This window comes from Euleptes europaea, chromosome 1, assembly GCF_029931775.1.
Source record: "Euleptes europaea isolate rEulEur1 chromosome 1, rEulEur1.hap1, whole genome shotgun sequence".
In the NCBI taxonomy this organism is placed as follows: Eukaryota; Metazoa; Chordata; class Lepidosauria; order Squamata; family Sphaerodactylidae; genus Euleptes; species Euleptes europaea.
This window is the reverse complement of record NC_079312.1, coordinates 8,051,565-8,072,952: the sequence shown is the minus strand read 5'-3', so window position 1 is coordinate 8,072,952 and position 21,388 is coordinate 8,051,565. Positions and strand designations below refer to the sequence as shown.

The window sequence follows — 21,388 nt, the reverse complement described above, 5'->3', positions numbered from 1 at the left end:
ATTTACAACCTCTGGAGATCTGATCAAACATGAGAAGATCCAAAGGATCACCCCAGGATATGTAAATCAAAGGGCAACAGCTTTAGTAAACAAATTGCCACCTTACCCTGAAGTCTTTTGATCTCTTTTATTGTTTTGGAAGGAGCCATCTGGAGAATCTCAACTCACCAACCCCCTCACAGAGAAGGATATATCTTACTTCTCCCTGCCCTAGATTCTGCCCATGTGTGTGTTGAGTTCCACGGAACTCCACACAACCCCCCCCCTTCCCTATCCCACTCTGTATTAACTTTTGTACCTGCAAGCCACGGATTTTGGAACATCTCCACTTTTAGAGATTGGTAAAGTATCTCCTAATTAATAATTTCCTCAATTTCTCTAAGCCTATCTCCTTTGTATTCTTAGTATCTTGCATGTATGCATCTGCAATATTGAATGATTGAATATACATAAACACCTTTTTAATCTGGAAATCTTTGGTCTATCTTCATTCTGGGAGTCACTGGAAACAACCCTCGTAGACAAAGGGTGATTTCGCTATATAAATACATAGTTACCTATTTCTTAAGCTAATTCCCCATCCAAAGAGCAGTTTAGGTAACACTTAACACACACACACAAGCTGTGCACCGCTGGTGAAGTCCTTTCCACACTGCACGCATTTAACCATTTACCCCATGTGAGTTCTCTTGTGTGATGTAAGTTGTGAACGGCTGCCAAAACTCTTTCCACATTGCATGCATTTAAATGGCTTCTCCCCTGTGTGGACTCTTTGATGTTGCTTAAGTTTTGAGCACTGAATGAAGCTTCTCCCACATTCCATGCATTTATGTGGCTTCTGCCCTGTGTGGATTATTTTGTGTTGTTTAAGGTAGTGGCTAGAAGTGAAACTCTTTCCACATTGCATGCATTTAAATGGCTTCTCCCCTGTGTGGACTCTTTGATGTTGCTTAAGTTTTGAGCACTGAATGAAGCTTCTCCCACATTCCATGCATTTATGTGGCTTCTGCCCTGTGTGGATTCTTTGATGTAGATTAAGGCTTGATCTCTGATTGAAACTTTTCCCACAATCCAGGCATTTATACGGCTGCTCCCCTGTGTGGATTCTTTTGTGTTGTTTAAGGTACTGGCTAGAAGTGAAACTCTTTCCACATTCCATGCATTTATACAGCTTCTCTCCTTTGTGGACTCTTTGATGTAGATTAAGGGTTGAGTTGCAACTGAAGCTTCTCCCACATTCCATGCATTTATATGGCTTCTCCCCTGTGTGGACTCTTTGATGTATAGTAAGGGCTGAGCTGCCACTGAAGCTTCTCCCACATTCCATGCATTTATACGGCTTCTCCCCTGTGTGGACTCTTTCATGTAGCTTAAGGCTTGAGCTGTGACTGAAACTTTTCCCACAATCCAGGCATTTATATGGCTGCACCCCAGTGTGGATTTTTTCATGTGATTTAAGATGATGGCTAGAAGTGAAACTCTTTCCACATTCCAAGCATTTATAGGGCTTCTCTCCCGTGTGGATTCTTTGGTGTATAGTCAGGTGTGAGCTCTGACTGAAGCCTTTTCCACACTCCTGGCATTGATAGGGTTTCTCTCCAGAATGGATTCTTCGATGGGAAGTAAGGTGTGCTCTCTGACTAAAGCATTTCCCACATACTGTGCACTGGTACGGTTTCTCCCCTGAGTGGATTCTCAGATGTGAAGTGAGGGATAAACTCAAACGGAAGGTTTTCCCACACTTCAAACACACATACGGCTTCTCCTTTGTGTGGCTACTCATATGTGAAGTGAGGCATGAGCTCGAACGGAAGGTTTTCCCACATTTCAAGCACACATATGGCTTCTCCTTTGTGTGGATTCTCTGATGGTAAGTGAGGGCTGGCTTCCAACGGAAGGTTTTCCCACACTTCAAGCACACATATGGCTTCTCTTTTGTGTGGATTCTCTGATGGGAAGTGAGTCCTCGTTTGTGAGTGAAGTTCTTTCCACACTCCAAGCATTTATATGGTTTCTCTTTTGTGTGGATTCTCTGATGCTCAGTGAAGTGTGCTCGCCGGCAGAAGAGCTTTCCACATTCCAAGCATTTATATTGTTTTTCCTCTGAATGGATTTCCTGATGCAAAGTAGATGTTGTGTTACCCCTGAACCTTTTCCTGCACTCTGAGCTTCGGCATGGTTTTTGGCCTGTGTGGGTTCTTTGATGGGAAGTAAGGTTTTCACTCAGACCAAAACTGTTTTCACACTCGGAGCTCTCAGATGGTTCCTCCCTCATATGGATTCTCTTATGAGAAGTGAGGCTGACGAGCCTACTGAACCCCTTACCACATTCACAACATTTATAAGTTTCATACAGTGTATGGATCCTCTGATGGGAAGAACAAAAGTTGGATTCGCATCTCAATATTTCTCCACTTTCAGAAGGTTCATTCCTCCTCTTTCCCTTGTGATTCTTTTTGAGCAAGCTACTGGCCTGGAAAACTAAAGACTGACCCCCTGACTTCTCCCCTTTGTTTTCCTCCTGCCTCTTTGACTCTTCTTGACTCCCAGAAGGCTCTTCCTCCACTTCATGGCTTATTGTTTCGAAAGACACCCCACATCGTTCACTGTAATTCTCATCAACCTTCCTGTTACCTGAAGAAGAAGAAGAGTTGGTTTTTATATGCCAACTTTATCTTTGAAGGGGAATCAAACCAACTTACAATCACCTTTCCTCTCCTCCCCACAACAGACACCATGTGAAGTAGGTGCGGCTGAAAGAGTTCTGAGAGAACTGTGACTAGCCCAAGGTCACCCAGCAGGCTTCATATATAGGAGTGGGAAAACCAACCCAGTTAAAGTTCGCCACACTGGCTCTGATTCCACCTGGTGGAACAAAACTTTCTCATTAGAAGGGGAAGTAAGTCTATAATCTGGAGTTCCAACAGAGTTCACCTTTTTGCAAAGTGAATGCAGACCAAGCTATTTTGTCTATGTTAATTTGGTTTCTAAACTGGCCAAGGGACACAGGCAACTTTGGCTCTCTGCAGCCATGATTTTCATCTGAACACTGCCTCCCTGTGGATATTCTTAACACTCCCCAACAGCTTTTGATACAACGGTTCAATAATATTTTAGTATAAAAGGTACAACATATATTTAGAATAAAGGCTTTCATAAGAGTGGTTCCGTTTATTTCATTTTTTTATATGAACCTCTTATGGATAATGCAGAAGAGGACATTTGATCAGAGAATGAAGTTCAACACCACAGAAGACACCATGTGTAAGTATGTGTGTGTATAAAGTGCCGTCAAGTCGCAGCCAACTTATGGCGACCCCTTTTGGGGTTTTCATGGCAAGAGACTAACAGGGGTGGTTTGCCAGTGCCTTCCTCTGCACAGCAACCCTGGTATTCCTTGGTGGTCTCCCAACCAAATAATAACCAGGGCTGACCCTGACGAGATCAGGCTAGCCTGGGCCATCCAGGTCAGGGCCTGCATAAGTATATGAGGGCAGAATTCTAGGACTCTAAGATAGTTAGGTGGATAGGGAACTGGTTGGAGAACTGCACCCAAAAAGTAGTTGTCAATGGCATTTCATCTGAATGAACTATCCAGTAGGGTGCCTCAGGGCTTGATTCTGGGCCTGGTACTTTTCAATATTTTTTATATATGATCTGGATGAGGGGGTGGAGAGATTACTCATTCAATTTACAAATCAGAACACAATGTAAAAGCGGGCAGATCAGAGCAAGATGTAATTCAACAAGGATACATGCAGAGTCCTACATCCGGGGAACAAAAATGCATGCATACTGGCTGGGGGAAACACTTCTGAGTAGCCGTGTGTGCGAACAAGATCTTGGGGTACGGATGGACTGTATGCTAAGTATGAGCAGCCCGTGTGATGCAGCAGCAAAAAAAGCTAATGTGATCTTGGAGGGTATCAACAGAGGCATGACATCCACATCGCAACATGTCATAGTTCCGCTGTACACTGTATTGGTCAGGCCACACCTGGAGTACTGTGTGCAGTTCTGGAGGCCTCACTTCAAAACGGATGTGGACAGAATGGAGCAGGTGGGATTGATCAGGGATTGATCAGGGGCCTGGAGACCAAGCCCTACGAGGACAGGCTGAGGGGCTTGGGAATGTTCAGTCTGGAGAAGTTGAGCGGGGGCATGATTGCTCTCTTTGTGTATTTGGAGAAGGTTGAGGGGAGACATGATAGCCATGTTGTTCTGTTACTCCAGAGACTAGGACACGGAGCAATGGATTTAAACTAATAGAAAAGCGATTCCACCTAAACATTAGGAGGAACTTTCTGATGGTGAGGGCTGTTCGATGGTGGAATGCACTGCCTCAGAGGGTGGTGGAGTCCCCATCTTTGGAGGTCTTTAAGCAGAGGCTGAATGGCCATCTGTCGGGAGTGCTTTGATTATGGGATCCTGCATGGCGGGGGGAGGGTGGGGGTAACTGGGGATGGTGGGGAGGTAGTTGTTAATTTCCTGCATTGTGCTGGGGGTTGGACTAGATGACCCTGGTGGTCCCTTCCAACTTTATGATTCTATGAAAGGCTGTCACTTAGAGGAGGGCAGTGAGCTGTTCCTGTTGGCAGCAGAGGATAGGACTCACAACAATGGGTATAAATTAGGAGGGGGAAACAGCTGGATATTAGGAACCTTGTTTGTTTGTTTTTACAATAAGAGTGGGTCAGCAGTGGAATGGATTGTCTAGCAAGGTGGTGCAGTGCCCCTTTCTGGCCGTCTTCAAGCAGAGGCTGGACATACACTTGTCAGGGATGCTCTAGGCTGATTAAGAAGGGGGTTGGGCTAGATAGCCTGTACAGCCCCTTCCACATCTATGAGTCTATGAATTACACAGAGGCTGGTGCTGATCTTTAAAGTACTATATGGTTTGGGACCAACAAACCTGAATAGCTACCCACTGCCTTATGAACCTACCTGACTATGATGTTCATCTTCAGAGGCTCTGTTTCAAGCGCCCTGCCTTCTGAGAGGAGGCAGTGGCTATCCAGGAAAGGGTCTTCTTGATTGTGGCACCGAACTCTGAAACCCCCTTCCTAAGGAGATACTCCTGCCCCCTCCGATTACCATCTTCTGTGAGGGGGTGAAGACTTTTTAGTTTTGTTTAACATTCCCTCAATGAGTCTTCCTTATTTGAGCTCCGGTTTCAGTTGTTTTAATAATGTGTTTTTAAGATGGAATCTCATTTAATACGGTTTAATTTAATAAATCACAAATAAATAAATATAAAAATAAATTTGATAGCTTCTTTGGTGGCTATTATGAAGGCAAAAAGGTGGGTACAAATTGTGTTAAATCAGTGGCATTTCTTTAATATTCACACAGAATTCCTGGAGCAAGGTTGCCCGGGGTTTTGTGACTCTTATCCATATGCTGATTACATTTTTTTTGAGCCTGTGGGACATATGGAATCCTGACACAGTATGGTGGGCGCAGCAACAAAATGGCTGCCACAAAATGGATGCCACAGGAGGCAGAGACGGTCACAAAATGATCGTGGCCTAACTTCAGTAACACCGTGCATCCAGCCAATACCTTTCCACCGGGCCCCCTGTTACCCCCACCCTTTTCGGTACTTTATGCTAGAATCCATTTGAGGGGGTGACCTGCCTGTCTATTCGGTCAAATCGGTAGAAATTGGTGCACCCTCTTGAGATTTGCCTAGTTTTAGCTGAAATGTAATTATTTTATTGTATTAAATTTTTATGGTTGATGTGTATTTTAAATGATGTGACCTGCCCTGAGCCCAGCCTTGGCCGGGGAGGGCGGGCAAGAAATCGAATCGAATAAGTAAATAAGCTCAACCGATTATTAAAAGCCCGATCCTCTGCTGCCAAAAGAACATCTCCATGCCCTCAGTGACATCCTTTCACGTCTCCCCTTAACCTCCTCCAGAGTGAAAATTCCCAAGTCTCTCAGCCTTTCCTCATCGGACTTGGTCTCCAGGCCTCTAGTCATCCTCGTCGCTCTCTCTGCATCCGCTCCATTCCGTCCACATCCTTTCTGAACTGAGGCCCCCAGAACTGCACACAGTACACCACGTGTGACCTGACCAATGCAGTGTACAGTGGAACTATGACATCTTGCGATTTGGATTTTATGCCTCTGTTGATACACTCCAAAATCAGATTAGCCATTTTTGCTGCTGCATCACACTGGCTGCTCATATTTAGTTTACAGCCTGCCTGTACCCATGATCTTATTTACACACACTGCTACGCAAAAGTGTATCATTGTGTATATATTCTTCTTTATGGTTATAATGGTTTATTTCCTTGACAATCAGTAGATCTCCCCGCCCTGCAGCTACTCCTCATCTTTGCTCAGACCTATCAACACTTCCAGGTGGATGGAATCAAGGTCAAGATCCAAGACTCACAAATCTAGATCAACACTGAGGAACAGGACTGCTTCAGCCTTCCCATCCCATGCAAAATTTTATGAGGAAGGAAAGGTCAGTGGAACTGCGGGAAGTATCCCTGGGTACATGAGCTCCCAGCCTGAAGGATTGTGGCCATTCAAAACATCTAGCTGCCCTCCATGGAAACCCCTCCAACCCCAGCCAACCAAGGCATCCAGCACATATCTAAGCACCCACCTGCCGACTGCTCCTCATCTTCAGAGTCTGGAGGAAATGGTGCTTCCCTTTCCTGAAGCCAGGAGATGAGGCCAGGCTTGGGAATTGCTTTGGAAGAAACAAATGGAATAGTTACTACAAAAGAACCATGCATTCCTACCTCATCCTTTCTATGTTCACCTTCTAAAAGGTGACGAGAGAGAAGGAAAGAAGAGTTGGCTTTCATACCCTGCTTTTCTCTACCATCAGTCGCAAAGCACCTTACAGTGTTGAAAGTGGACATCCTTGTCTGGCGCCTTAAGTATCTAGGCATCACTATATCGTCACAAAATAAGACACTTTTCAAAATGAACTACACAAGAATTTGGGGAGAAATAGAAAAAGAGCTGAACCGATGTACAAAGATGAATATTTCCTGGCTGGGAAGAATATGAACAATAAAGATGAACGTACTTCCAAGGTTAAACTTCCTATTCCAATTTTTAACAATAAGTATAACTGACTAAAACGATAGACTGTTGGCAGGGACAAATAAACCATTTTGTCTGGAATGGGAAGAAACCAAGAGTCAGATTCAAAGTACAAAAACAAACTTTCAGTTAGGTCACAAGGTCTACCGGAAACCAACTCACACAGATCGCTACTTACACAAAAACTCCAACCACCACCCCTGACAGAAAAGAGGAATAATCAAAACATTAATGGACCGTGCAAGACGGATCTGTGAACCACAGTTTCTCAAGGAAGAAACTAATCATCTAAATCACGCACTGCTAGCAAACGGCTATTCCAAGAATGAAATCAGAAGGGCCATTAAACCAAACAAAAATCAGAAAACTCAGGAAAAACAGTCTCCCATAGAAAAGGTATTCTTGCCATTTATTAAAGGAGTCACTGATAGGATGGAGAAACGTTTGAAAAAACATAACCTACAAACAGTGTTTAAACCCACCAAGAAAATACAACAAATGCTACAATCAGCAAAAGACAAAAGAGACCCCCTCACCTCTGCAGGAGTATATCATATACCTTGCAGCTGTGGACAAGTTTACATCAGGACAACAAAACGCAGCATACAAACAAGGATAAAAGAACATGAAAGATACTGCAGACTTGGCCAACCTGAGAAATCAGCAGTGGCTGAACATGGACTGACACAAACAGGACACAGGGTCTTATTCCAAGACACTGAAAGACTGGACAATTCTACCAGCTATTTTGTCAGATTGCACAGAGAAGCCATTGAAATTCATAAACATCAGCACAACTTTAACAGAAAAGAAGAGAGTTTAAGAATGAATAAGGCTTGGCTTCCTGTCCTGAAAACCTCCAGACTAACAAAGACTACAGTCAACAATAGCCATGCAGATTAGCTTTGGATTTCACACATTAACAGATCACTTCAGGATACAATGGTTCCATATTAACATACCACATAATTATTTGATTATTCCTCTTTTCTGTCGGGGGTGGTGGTTGGAGTTTTTATGTAAGTAGCAATCTATGTGAGTTGGTTTCCGGTAGACCTTGTGACCTAACTGAAAGTTTGTTTTACGGATGACAAGGGTATCAAGAAATGGGAGTTTACCCTCAATTTCCTTTTCCATGGTAAACTGAATGTTTGGATGGATATTATTAAGATGGTTTAGAAAGTCTAAATAATATCCATCCAATAATATCCATCCAAACATTCAGTTTACCATGGAAAAGGAAATTGAGGGTAAACTCCCATTTCTTGATACCCTTGTCATCCGTAAAACAAACTTTTGCAGGACAATGACTCAGCTCAAACCCAACCCCGTTCTGACTATATATTACTCTTCCTACACACTTGACACTGAGAGACACTGTCCTTCAGTGTTACTCCTCTGAAGATGCCTGCCACAGCTGCTGGCGAAATGTCAAGAAAGAAAATTCCAAGACCACGGTTACACAGCCTGGATAACCTACAAGAACCTAAAATATGCTTAAATTAAAAATAAATCTAGACCCAAGATACTTTTTACTAAGCATAACACCATCTGACCTACCTACGAGATTTAAAGATCTGTTTAAATATGCTACAATGGCTGCGAGAGTTGTTTTGGCAGGAACCTGGAAACAAACGTCTATATCTGGCATTGAAGGATGGAAAGACAAAATGCTTGAATATGTAAATATGGCCAGAATGACTTCTGTGATGAATCTAACAGACAATAAGTTTATGGAACAGTTTAATGAGAAATGGCAGCCATTCCATACCTATATATCAGTCAACTTATAGATAAATATAGTATAAGATATTAGACAAGGTAATCAGTTATATGAAAATGTAAAATGTACTTTGAATATACTTGACCAATAAGAATGTTCGTCTATTACAGTATGAAAATGTAAAATGTTTCTGAATATATTAGACCAATAAGACTGTTTGTCTATGGTAGACGGATTGCTTTTACCCCTCCCTCTTTTCCCTTTCCTTCACCCTATATTTACAAAAAAAAATTATAATTTTTTAAAGCACTTTACAATTGCCTTCTCTCTTCCCCCACAACAGGCACCTTGTGAGGTTGGTGGGGCTGAGAGAGTTCTGAGGGAACTGTAACTGGCCCAAGGTCACCCAGCAGGCTTCATGTGGAGGAGCGGGGAATCAAACTTGGTTCTCCCAATTAGAGTCCACGCTCTTAACCACTACACCATGCTGGCTCTCCCAACATGGCTCTCAGCACCACAGCTCTTAACACCAACATGTGAGGATATAACAGAAATTGCCACAGACTCCATCTTCAAGTAGGGCTACTGTTTATGAAACTTGGCTAGACATGCCAGTTAGGAATCCTGTTTTAACTAATGTTTTAGTTTAAATTATATATTTAATTATAGTTTAAATTATATATGTAAAATGTTTTAAGCCGCTCTGAGCAACATAGGGCTGCCACACAGGGCTGATGGAAGAAAAATGGGACTGATGTAGGCAGAGTCTCTGGAAAAATTGGGACAAAGATGGAGGAAACCTGGAAAAATAGGCGATTAGAGGACACTGTCCAATTTGGAAGCCAAAGCTGCACAAAACATTTGCACGGAGGTAGCCCTAATCAATGCCCAGTCAAGGATGGGGGAATTATTTAGCTACATTCAGAAAATGTAACTAGTAACCAGATAAGGCCTCCTAGAATAAAGGCAGTCCAGTGTGGCACTGGACATGTCTACTGCAGGAGGGGGTAACTGCATCCCGTAAATCTGACTATTAACATACTAACTGTTGACTATTGATATACCGTTAGTCCTTTCTCACCTTATTGGGATGAGGAAGGATATTTAGAATCCACAAAATCCTTACCCATAGGCCCCAGCCCTTAGACCGCTTACCCATTAAAGGGGTTGGAGAGGGAGGAGAATGATGCAGTGGGACATTACTATCAGTCATGGAATCACAGAATCAGAGTTGGAAGGGACCACCAGGATCATCTCGTCCTACCCCCTGCACAATGCAGGAAATTCACAACCACTTCCCCCCCACACACACAAAGTGACCCTTACTCCATGCCCAGAAGATGGCCAAGTTGCCTTCCCTCTCATGATCTGCCTAAGGTTATACAATCAGCATTGCTGACAGATGGCCATCTAACCTCTTCTTAAAAACCTCCATGGAAAGAGAGCCCATCACCTCCTGAGGAAGCCTGTTCCAATGAGGAACTGCTCTAACTGTTTGAAAATTCTTCCTAATGTCTAGACGGAAACTCTTTTCATTTAATTTCAACCTGCTGGTTCTGGTCTGATCTTCTGGGGCAACAGAAAACAACTCGGCACCAAGCTCTATGTGACAGCCCTTCAAGTACTTGAAGATGGTTATCATATCACCTCTCAGTCTTTTCCTCTTCAGGTGACCCTTACTCCATGCCCAGAAGATGGCCAAGATGCCTTCCCTCTCATGATCTGCCTAAGGTCATAGAATTAGCATTGCTGGCAGATGGCCATCTAACCTCTTCTTAAAAGCTTCCATGAAAGGAGAGCCCACCACCTCCTGAGGAAGCCTGTTCCACTAAGGAACTGCTCTAATTGTTAGAAAATTCTTCCTAATGTCTAGACGGAAACTCTTTTCATTTAATTTCAACCCGCTGGTTCTGGTCTGACCTTCTGGGGCAACAGAAAACAACTCGGCACCCTCCTCTATGTGACAGCCCTTCAAGTCCTTGAAGATGGTTATCATCATCCATTTCAAGGGGATGCACAATTGTCATGTCTGTTAAAGTGGTAGTTTGGGATTCTACAAATGCTATTGGTCAGGTGAAAACCTCATGGCTGACCATGTACATCCAGGGACAACCACTTCCACAGCAGATGGGAGGACATTTTTATAAAGAAATAAGACTATGTTCCAGAACAATTCTGGAACGCATTTCAACAGATGGAACAGGGCGGTGGTCAATACTGGTGGAGGTGGAAAGTGCCATTAAGTCACAGCTGACATACGGCAACCCAGTACGGTTTTCAAGGCAAGTGATGTCCAGAGGTGGTTTGCCGTTCCCTGCCCCCACCCCCCCGATAGACAAATGGCCTCCCATCCAAGTACTCACCAGGGTCAACCCTACTTAGCTTCCAAGACCTGACAAGACTGAGCTAACCTGGCCTATCCAGGTTAAGGAATGGACATCGCTACTAATACAAGCTACTTGTTGCTATTTGTTATTTTGCGGTCACTGCATTACATTTCTACAAATGTAATACCATATTTTACACTGCCTAACATGTCATATTTAATACTCAAGACTGGTTTCAGATTTCTGCTAAACGAGTCCTATAAATAATAATAATAATAATAATTTTGTGCCATTAAGTTGCAATCAGCTCATGGCAAGCCCAAGACCGTGGGGTTGTCAAGCCAAGAGATGAGCAGAGGTGGTTTGCCATTGCCTTCCTCTGCACAGCAACCTCAGTCTTCTCCTTGGTGACCTTCCGTCCAAGTCCTATAACGTTTATTAGCTGTCTCTTCACCCTATTGATTGAACTGACTGATACTCTCTCATCTTCCTTGAGTTTCAGTGAGAATGTGGACTATAAATAGCTCATTCCGGGGATTCCTCATTACCAATGCTGCTTTCTCCATGGCTGCTACCCCTCTGCATGTCACATCTAATCCAATGACCCCTGATAATGTCATTTACCTGCTACTGACATTTATATGCTATTGCCATTGGGTGTCTGAACTCACTCTTCCCTACTTAAAGACAGACGGACTCACGTTCTAGCTGTATCTGAAGAGGTGAGCTGTTATTCTCAAAAGCTCATACCTGTCTGAAATTTTGTTAGGTCTTTAAGGTTAAATCTTTAAGGTGCTAAGTCTTTTGTTTAAGTCTTTAAGAAATTTTATCAAATCTTTAATGGACTCTTGCTCTTTTCTACCGATATAAATAGCATAAATACCGTATATACTCGTGTATAAGCCGAGTTTTTCAGCCCCAAAAATGGGCTGAAAAAGACGGCCTCGGCTTATACACGGGTCAATATGGGGGGAAGGAGGGAGGAGGGAGGGGGGAAACTTGCCGCCGCCGGCGGGCCCGTGCCGCTTCCTGCCGCCGGGAGCGGCCTGGGGCAGCCTCCTGCAGCTGCAGGAAGGCTGCCCCGGCCCTTCCCGGCCCCGCCGCCATTTTTCCTGGCCGGGAGGGGCCTTGGGCAGCCTCCTGCAGCCGCAGGAAGGCTGCCCTGGCCCCCCCCCGGCCCCCGCCGCCATTTTTCCCGAGCGGGAGGGGCCTTGGGCAGCCTCCTGCAGCCACAAAAAGGCTGCTCCGGGTCCCCCTGGGCCTCGCCGCCGCTTCCTCCCGCCGGGAGCGGCCTGGGGCAGCCTCCTGCAGCCGCAGGAAGGCTGCCCAGGCCCCCCTGGGCCGCGCCGCCGCCGGACCCTTGCCGCTGGAGAGCCCTGTCAGGTAAGCCTGCGGGGGGGGGAGGGGTTATAAGCCGACCCTCGGCTTATACGCGGGTGCCTAATTTTTTCCCATTTTTGGGGAGAAATTGGGCACCTCGGCTTATACGCGGGTCGGCTTATACATGGGTATATACGGTAATCAAAGTAGCAATGGGGGCAAAAAAATCACACCTTCCACATCTACCAAATCACGATAAAAGGGATCCCTTACCCAAAGAGGCCACGTTCTCATAATTCTCCACCATGACTTCCCTATACAAAGCTCTCTGGTCGGGATTCAGCAGCGCCCACTCAGCCTTGGTGAAGCGCACAGCCACCTCCTCAAAGGAAACCGGACACTGGAAAAAAGAAGGCACTTCTTCCTCACAAATAATCCTGCTCAAACATGCTTTTGCTCATCATCTGAAAACAAACACACGCGAAGCAACCTTATACTGAATCAGACCATTGACCTATCAAAATCATTACGGTCTGATCAGACCAGCTGCAGCTCTCCAGAAATGAACGCCGGGAATTGAATCTGGGACTTTCTGTATGCCAAGCAGTTGCTCCACCATTGAGTCACAGCCCCTCCTCAAGCAACTGTGGATATTGAAAGAGGAATACCCGAAAATGCTGTCTACTGAGTCAGACCCTTGCAGGGTCCTCGCAAGCAGTAACACCATTTTAAACGAGGTGACTGTTGGTCCATCAAAGTCAGTATTGTCTGCTCTGACTGGCAGAGACTCTCCAGGGTCCCAGGCAGAGTCCTTTCACATCACCTCTTTCCTGATCCTTTTATTATCTTTAGATGAGGGACCTTCTGCATGCAAGCAGGTGCTCTACCAACGAGCCACTGACCCTCCTCCTCTAGATCCTTCATGGACAGTTCTTGGTACCCCAAGGGGGGAGTTCTACCATTAGAGAATACTTGACACACTACAGAACAGGGGTGTCAAACTCATTTGTTATAAGGGCTGGATATGCTATAAATGACACTTGGTTGGGCCGGGCTATGCCTCGCCAGCCCACATCGGGAGTGGGGAACAGGTGGCTGCCTCGGCTGGCTCCTGGGCTGGATCCGGCCGTGGGCCATATGTTTGACACCCCTGCCATAGAAAAACAATAAAACCTGCCTGGGGAGTGCGTGGGCATCCCGCCTTTTGATTCATGGGAGAAGATCAGTAAACTGTGTTACCTTGCTGTTATCAGAAAGCCATGAGAATTAATTTTATAAATTTCAGCATTTTTAGGCCCCTTTTCTCTATGGAGAAATCAAATGCAACTTACCAAGAAAAGAAGGCTGCAAATTACCAAATACCCAAGAATGGTTCCCTTCCTGCCCTGCATTCAAAGGAAGCACCAAGCTGTTCCTGATCTTCATCCCTTACCTGAGCTGGCTGCATCTTAAGTGTTTCCACTCTGCTCCAAAGAAGAGATGATCTGGAACCTGGCTCTGAAGCTCTTCCACTGCCTGTGAGGGAGACAAATTTATCTTTATTTGTTTACACTTTTCCCCAACAGGGACCCAAAGTGGCCGATATTGTTCTCTCGTCCTCCATTCTGTCCTCACAACAATCTTGGGAGGTGGGGCAGACTGGTACAACTGGCCCAAAGTATGTCAACATCCTTCAACTGATGAATGCCAAAACAATTCAGTATTTGGCTCCCTCAGACATGTTTCCCCTCACTGGGTCTCTGTCCAAAGAAGAGATGGTTATATGGGGGCTGCCTGTCACCATACCCTCCTGTCCAGAGCAACTTCATATAACTTATGTTAGTATTCATAGCTGCATGGTTTTTATTTTATTAGATTTACACTCCACCTTTTCCCGGCCAAAGCCGGGCTCAGGGTGACATTCAATGCTTCAATACAATGACATACAAACATATACAAGATAAATTTATAACTTTTACTAGGAATCTTTGTTTTTAGATTCAAACATTATAATATCTTGTAATTTGTTCGATGATTTCCTGACACCATTGAATGCTGTAATCCATTTACTGATTGATTGGGAAAAAATTTTTTGTCATGCTTGCAATTTGTGCTTGGTCCCAGAGAAAATGAAAATAATAAGTCACACAACAGATACACATAACCATACATTAACAAAATGCAATAAAAGAAGGAAACATCCAAAAAAGTCAGATGACAATTTTTAAAAAAATAATAAAAAAAAGAAATTACGTTTGCAGTTACTAATACATAAAACAGTCAGCTATTTGCAGCTGCAAACACATTATTGATATATGAAGTCACCTCTTTTCCTAAATTCCTGGGACTAAATAAAGAATGAGGAAAAGGTTTATTGTAGACTGCCCAGAAAATATATACAGATTTCAAACACCATAAAAAAGATCTGTACTCACTTGATTTGCTGCTAATCTAATCTGATCACTTAATTTTCCAAACAAAGCTATATTGTGCAAACACACGTGCCATGCAGTTTTTCATCAGATTGCACTCGATTTGCATCCTTCACCACCCCATTTCTCTCTCTCTCTCTCTCGCTTTAATTTCTCCTCCCCAAGAAAGACACCCCCCCCATTGTACCTTAAAACTCTGGGGGTTACCACACTTTGTATTTCCAGCGATGTATTAAGAGTTTGAAAATGTTATAAAAAACATCGCTTTAAAAGGGTTTTTGAAAACCACGGCTTATAAATGGTTGGAAGACGTCTTCACAGCTAAAGGGGCCAAACAAAGTGTGAACAGTATTGGTTCTTGTAGGTTATCCGGGCTGTGTAACCGTGGTCTTGGAATTTTCTTTCCTGACGTTTCGCCAGCAGCTGTGGCAGGCATCTTCAGAGTAGTAACACTGAAGGACAGTGTCTCTTAGTTTCAAGTGTGCAGGAAGAGTCAGAGAGGGGGTGGGTTTGAGTACTGTCCTGCAGACGTAATGTGCTAATCATTGTCCTGATTGATGATTAGCACATTACGTCTGCAGGACAGTACTCAGCTCAAACCCAACCCCTCTCTGACTCTTCCTACACACTTGACACTAAGAGACACTGTCCTTCAGTGTTACTACTCTGAAGATGCCTGCCACAGCTGCTGGCGAAACGTCAGGAAAGAAAATTCCAAGACCACGGTTACACAGCCCGGATAACCTACAAGAACCAATGAACTGTGACCGTGAAAGCCTTCGACAATATTGTGAACAGTATTTTTTATAACGTTTTCAAACTCTTAATACATTGCTGGGAATATAAGTGTGGTCACCCCCTCTGTGTCTCTAAACAGGCTTTCTAACTGAAACCTCCAAAACTCCCATTCACAGATATTTGCAAAATGAGAAAGGGGCTGGAGCAGGAAGGGGGGCCTGCAATTAACACCCCCCTCGCCCCCAGTTTCCTTCCCCTCTAGGCATTTTGAACTCGCCTGTTTTAACAATTAGAGCACCCAACTCAAAACCTCTGCCACTGAGGAAGGATTGGGCCAAGCAGGGTTTTCCCCTGGGCTGGGAGGCTGCCTTCCTGGAAAGGGAGCCAGTCAGGAGTTGCGGAGACATGGAAGAGTGCATCTGCAGCCCCTTTCGGGAGGTTTCCCATCTGCAGGTTCATTTCGGAGGAATTAAATCATTGGGGCTATTTGGGGCTATTATTGTCGAATGGGGTTATCGGCTAAACCCATGAAGAGAAAACAGTGCCATTTAGGATTATTCATCCTAGAATCATAGAGTTGGAAGGGGCCATACAGGCCATCTCGTCCAACTCCCCTGTTCAATGCAGGATCAGCCTACAGCATCGCTGACAGTGTTTGTCCAGCCGCTGCTTGAAAACTGCCAGATCATGTTGGAGCATGCTCAGAGGTTGTGGAATTACAGTCCGCTGGCGGTAGTGAGAAAATGCAAACAGTGGCAGCGATCCAGTTTAGAACACTCAATAAATATGAGCATGATGGGCTTTGGGAGGAAGGCAGGAAAAATAGCCAGGGCTTGAAGTCTAGAGAGAAAAAACCACATAGATTTAACTCCCCCTTCTTCCTCCTCTGCAGGTTCAGGACAGCTAAGGATCATCAGGTTTACCACAGGTCTCTGAAGCGCTTCTCCATTAGCAGGTTCCCTGATGTTTACTAAGGCTCAAGGGCTCACTGGAAAAAAAGTTATTTCCTAATTAATCATTCAGTCATTCGGGGTCTCTATGAATTCTTTGGCATCTGCAAAGCTTGTTGAATTACAAAAAAAACCAAAAACCTTTTAGTGCAATCATTGCTATGATTTCTCCTCTTCATGCATTCTTTGATGGGATCTAAAATGGCATCTCCAGCTAAAATGGCATCTCTTTTTCCACAGTCCCTGCGTCTAGATCAGGGGTGTCAAACTCATTTGTTATGAGGGCCGGATATGACATAAATGTCAATAGGTTGGGCTGGGCCATGTGTACCAAATAAATAAATAAATACCATAAAATGTAATGCCAGGTACCAGAGATACGAACTTCATAGAAGACACAGGCAAAGTCAATTAATGATATTATTAATTAATGAAATTATGCTGCATAATTTGAGCAACGCAATGTAGGGAGGGAGATACATATTTAGAGTGTTGGAGGAGAGTGTTACAGATACCCTGGACTGTCAAAAAACAAATCAGTGAGTAATAGATCAAATCAAGTCGGAACTGACCCTAGAAGCTAAAATTTCTAAACTGAGGCTGTCGTACTTTGGACACATTATGAGTCACTGGAAAAGACAATCATGCTAGGAAAAGTTGAAGGCAGCAGGAAAAGAGGAAAACCCCACAAGAGATGGGTTGACTCAATCAAGGAAGCCACTGCCCTTAATTTGCAAGACCTGAGCAAGGCGTTTAAGGGTAGGACGTTTGGGGGGACATTGATTCATAGGGTCGTCATGGGATGGAAGTGACTTCACAGCACTTCTCTCACACACACACACACAAGAGCACAGTTTTCCCCTCCCCCAGTCAAGCTCCCAGCCAGGAGAAAGCACGATCTTAAGTCCCCCACCCCCACCCCAGGCAAGATCCACATGGGGCTTGGCTGGGGCGGGGAGGGAATGAAGACAGCACTGCCTCCTGGCAGGGAGACAGCAGCACAATCTTCAGTTTCTGGGAAGCCCAGAAAGGGAAGGCGGAAGGCGGCTGGCTGGGCTTGTAGGCCAGAGCAGCCTCCCCAGGAATCCCAGAAAGGGGAGGGGGAGGGGGCAATTACATTCATCATCCATTTCAAGGGGATGCACAATTGTCATGTTAAAGTGGGAGTTTGGGATTCAACAAATGCTACTGGTCAGGCTGCAAACCTCATGGCTGACCACGTATGTCCAGGGACAACCACTTCCACAGCAGATGGGAGGACATTTTAATAAAGAAATAAGGCTATGTTGTAACAGAACAATTCGGGAACGCATTTCAACAGAAAGGAACAAGGCGGTGGACAATACTGGTGGAGGTGGAAAATGCCATCAAGTCACAGCTGACTTATGACCACCCAGCAGGGTTTTCAAGGCAAGAGATGTCCAGAGGTGGTTTGCCATTCCCTGCCCCCCCTGTAGACGAATGGCCTCCCATCCAAGTACTCACCAGGGTCAACCCTACTTAGCTTCCAAGACCTGACAAGACTGAGCTAACCTGGCCTATCCAGGTCAGGGAATGGACACGGCTACTAATACAAGCTACTTATTGCTATTTGTTATTTTTCTCTCACTGCAATACATTTCTACAAACGTAATACCATATGTTGTATTGCCTAACATGTCATATTTAATACTCAAGACTGGTTTCAGATTTCTGCTAAACGAGTCCTATAAATAATAACAATAATTTCGTGCCATTAAGTTGCAACCAGCTCATGGAAAGCCCAAGACCGTGCGGTTGTCAAGCCACGAGATGAGCAAAGGGGGTTTGCCATTGCCTTCCTCTGCGCAGCAACCTCAGTCTTCTCCTTGGTGACCTTCTGTCCAAGTCCTATAAACGTTGTTTATTAGCTGTCTCTTCACCCTGATGATTGAACTGAATGACACTCTCTCATCATCCTTGAGTTTCAGTGAGAAAGGTAGACTATAAATAACTAATTCCCAGGGATTCCTCATTACCAAGCTGATTTCTTCCCACCTACTGCCCCCTCTGCATATCACACCTAATCCAATCACCCCTGCTAATGTCATTTATCTGCTACTGACATTTACATGCTATTGCCATTGGATGTCTTAAAGACAGATGGACTTAAAACAGACAGACTCACATTTTAGCTGTATCTGAAGAGGTGAGCTGTAATTCTCAAAAGCTCATAAATGTCCGAAATTTTGTTAGGTCTTTAAGGTTAAGTCTTTAAGGTGCTAAGTCTTTTGTTTAAGTCTTTAAAAATTTTTATCAAATCTTTACTGGACTCTTGCATAAATAATCAAAGTAGCGATGGGGGCAAAAAAAAATATCACACCTTCCACATCTACCAAATCAAGATAAAAGGGATCCCTTACCCAGAGAGGCCACGTTCTCGTAATTCTCCACCATGACTTCCCTATACAAAGCTCTCTGGTCGGGATTCAGCAGCGCCCACTCAGCCTTGGTGAACCGCACAGCCACCTCCTCAAAGGAAACCGGACCCTGGAAAAAAGAAGACACTTCTTCCTCACAAATAATCCTGCTCAAACATGCTTTTGCTCACCATCTGAAAACAAACACATGCGAAGCAACCTTATACTGAATCAGACCATTGGTCTATCGAGGTCATTGCTGTCTGATCAGCTCCAGCTCTCCAGAAATGCACGCCCAGAATTGAATCTGGGACTTTCTGGATGCCAAGCAGATGCTCCAGCACTGAGCCACAGCCTCTCCTCAAGCAACTGTGGATATTGAAAGAGGAATACCTGTCTACTGAGTCAGACACTTACAGGGTCCTTGCAAGCAATTACACCATTTTAAATGCAGTCCATCAAAGTCAGTATTGTCTGCTCTGACTGGCAGTGGCTCTCCAAGGTCCCAGGCAGAGTCCTTTCACATCACCTCTTACTTGATCCTTTTATTATCTTTAGATGAGGGACCTTCTGCATACAAGCAGGCGCTCTACCACCGAGCCACGGACCCTACTTTTCTAGATCCTTCATGGACAGTTCTTGGTACCCCAAGGGGGGAGTTCTACCTTTAGAGAATACTTGACACACCATAGAACAGGGGTGTCAAACTCATTTGTTACAAGGGCTGGATATGACATAAATGACACTTGGTTGATCCAGGCCATGCCTCATCTGCCCAGATCGGGACTGGAGGAGGCGTAGCTGCTTTGGCTGGCTCATGGGCTGGATCCGGCCGTGGGCCATATGTTTGACACCCCTGCCATAGAAAAACAATAAAACCTGCCTGGGGAGTGTGTGGGCATCCCGCCTTTTGATTCAAGGGAGAAGATCAGTGAACTGCACGGCCTTCTGAACAGGCTGCTGCGTTACCTTGCAGTTATCAGAAAGCCGTGGAAATTAATTATATGCATTTATAAATTCATTTCAGCCTTTTTAGGCCCCTTTTCTCTATGGAGAAATGTAATGGAACTTACCAAGAGAAGAAGGCTGCAAATTTCAAAATACCCAGAAATGGTTCCCTTCCAGCCCTGCATTCAAAGGAAGCACCAAGCTGTTCCTGCTCTTCATCCCTTACCTGAGCTGGCTGCATCTTAAGTGTTTCCGCTCTGCCCCAAAGAAGAGATGATCTGGAACCTGGCTCTGAAGCTCTTCCGCGTCCTGTGAGGGAGACAAAATTATCTTTATTAGTTTACACTTTGCGTTTTTCCCCAACAGGGACCCAAAGTGGCCGATATTGTTCTCTCGTCCTCCATTCTGTACTCACAACAACCCTGGGAGGTGGGCCAGACTGATGGGCACAACTGGCCCAAAGTCTGGCATCCCCCTTCAGCTGATGAATGCCAAAAACAGTTCAGTATTTGGCTCCTTCAGACATGTTTCCCCTCACTGTCCAAAGAAGAGATGGTTATATGGGGGCCGTTGGCTTTTCCTAACTGCCAGAAAGCAAACACAAACAAGGACAGTGTGATTTGAAGCAAAGCGTGTTTCTAGAAGAGAAGAAGAGGCCTCTTCTGGATCAGACCATTCAGTCCAGCCTCCCATTTCTGACAGTGGCTATGCAGACATCTACAGGGGAAGCCTGACCACCTCCTCCACTCATCACCTAACATATTTTAAGTAAACTGCCTTGGAACATGGAGGTTCTATTTCAGTGTTTTTTTAAGCTTGCCAGGAAACCCAGCAAATGTTTCCTCACGATCTGACAAGTAGAACAGGATTTGGAGGAGGGGGCAGCTCAGATCTGGCATTCCTTCTGTAGACATTTTGGCTGGATCCCAGAGGATGAAGAGAACCAGCATCTGCCAAAATTCCCCTCATCTGCAAAGCAATAGAATGGACAAGAACCCCACTATGTCCTCAGGCTCCTTTTGCATGGAGCAACCCTTTCGATTCTTCTTACACACACTCCCCCAAGAGCAAGCTTTCCCAGTGAGAATGAAAATAATAAGTCACACAACAGATACACATAACCATACATTAACAAAATGCAACAAAAGGAAACATCCAAAAAAGCCAGATCACAAATTTAAAAAAAGAAAAAGAAAAAAAAGAAATCACAATGTTTGCAATTACTAATACGTAAAACAGTCAGTTATTTGTAGCTGCAAACACATTATTGATATATGAAGTCACCTCTTTTCCTAAATTCCTGGGACTAAATAAAGACTGGGGAAAGTGGTTCTCGTAGGTTATCCGGGCTGTGTAACCGTGGTCTTGGTATTTTCTTTCCTGACGTTTCGCCAGCAGCTGTGGCCGGCATCTTCAGAGGAGTCACACCGAAGGACAGTGTCTCTCAGTGTCAAGGGTGCAGGAAGAGTAAAATATAGTCAGAAATATATAGTCAAACCCAACCCCTTTCTGACTATAT

The 21,388-nt window shown here is 44.5% G+C and overlaps 1 protein-coding gene across 1 annotated transcript; it reads right to left on the bottom strand.

Annotated features, from left to right (window-relative positions):
• Window positions 1–670: 670 nt before the first annotated feature.
• Window positions 671–20,110, bottom strand: LOC130481061 (zinc finger protein 883-like). The gene is made up of 6 exons (XM_056853757.1): window positions 20,096–20,110; window positions 18,925–19,051; window positions 13,877–13,959; window positions 12,718–12,844; window positions 6,626–6,712; window positions 671–2,187 (listed from the first exon to the last, which is right to left on the bottom strand). Exons 1-6 carry the CDS (start codon window positions 20,108–20,110, stop codon window positions 671–673), a joined length of 1,956 nt encoding a protein of 651 aa, XP_056709735.1.
• Window positions 20,111–21,388: the final 1,278 nt, after the last annotated feature.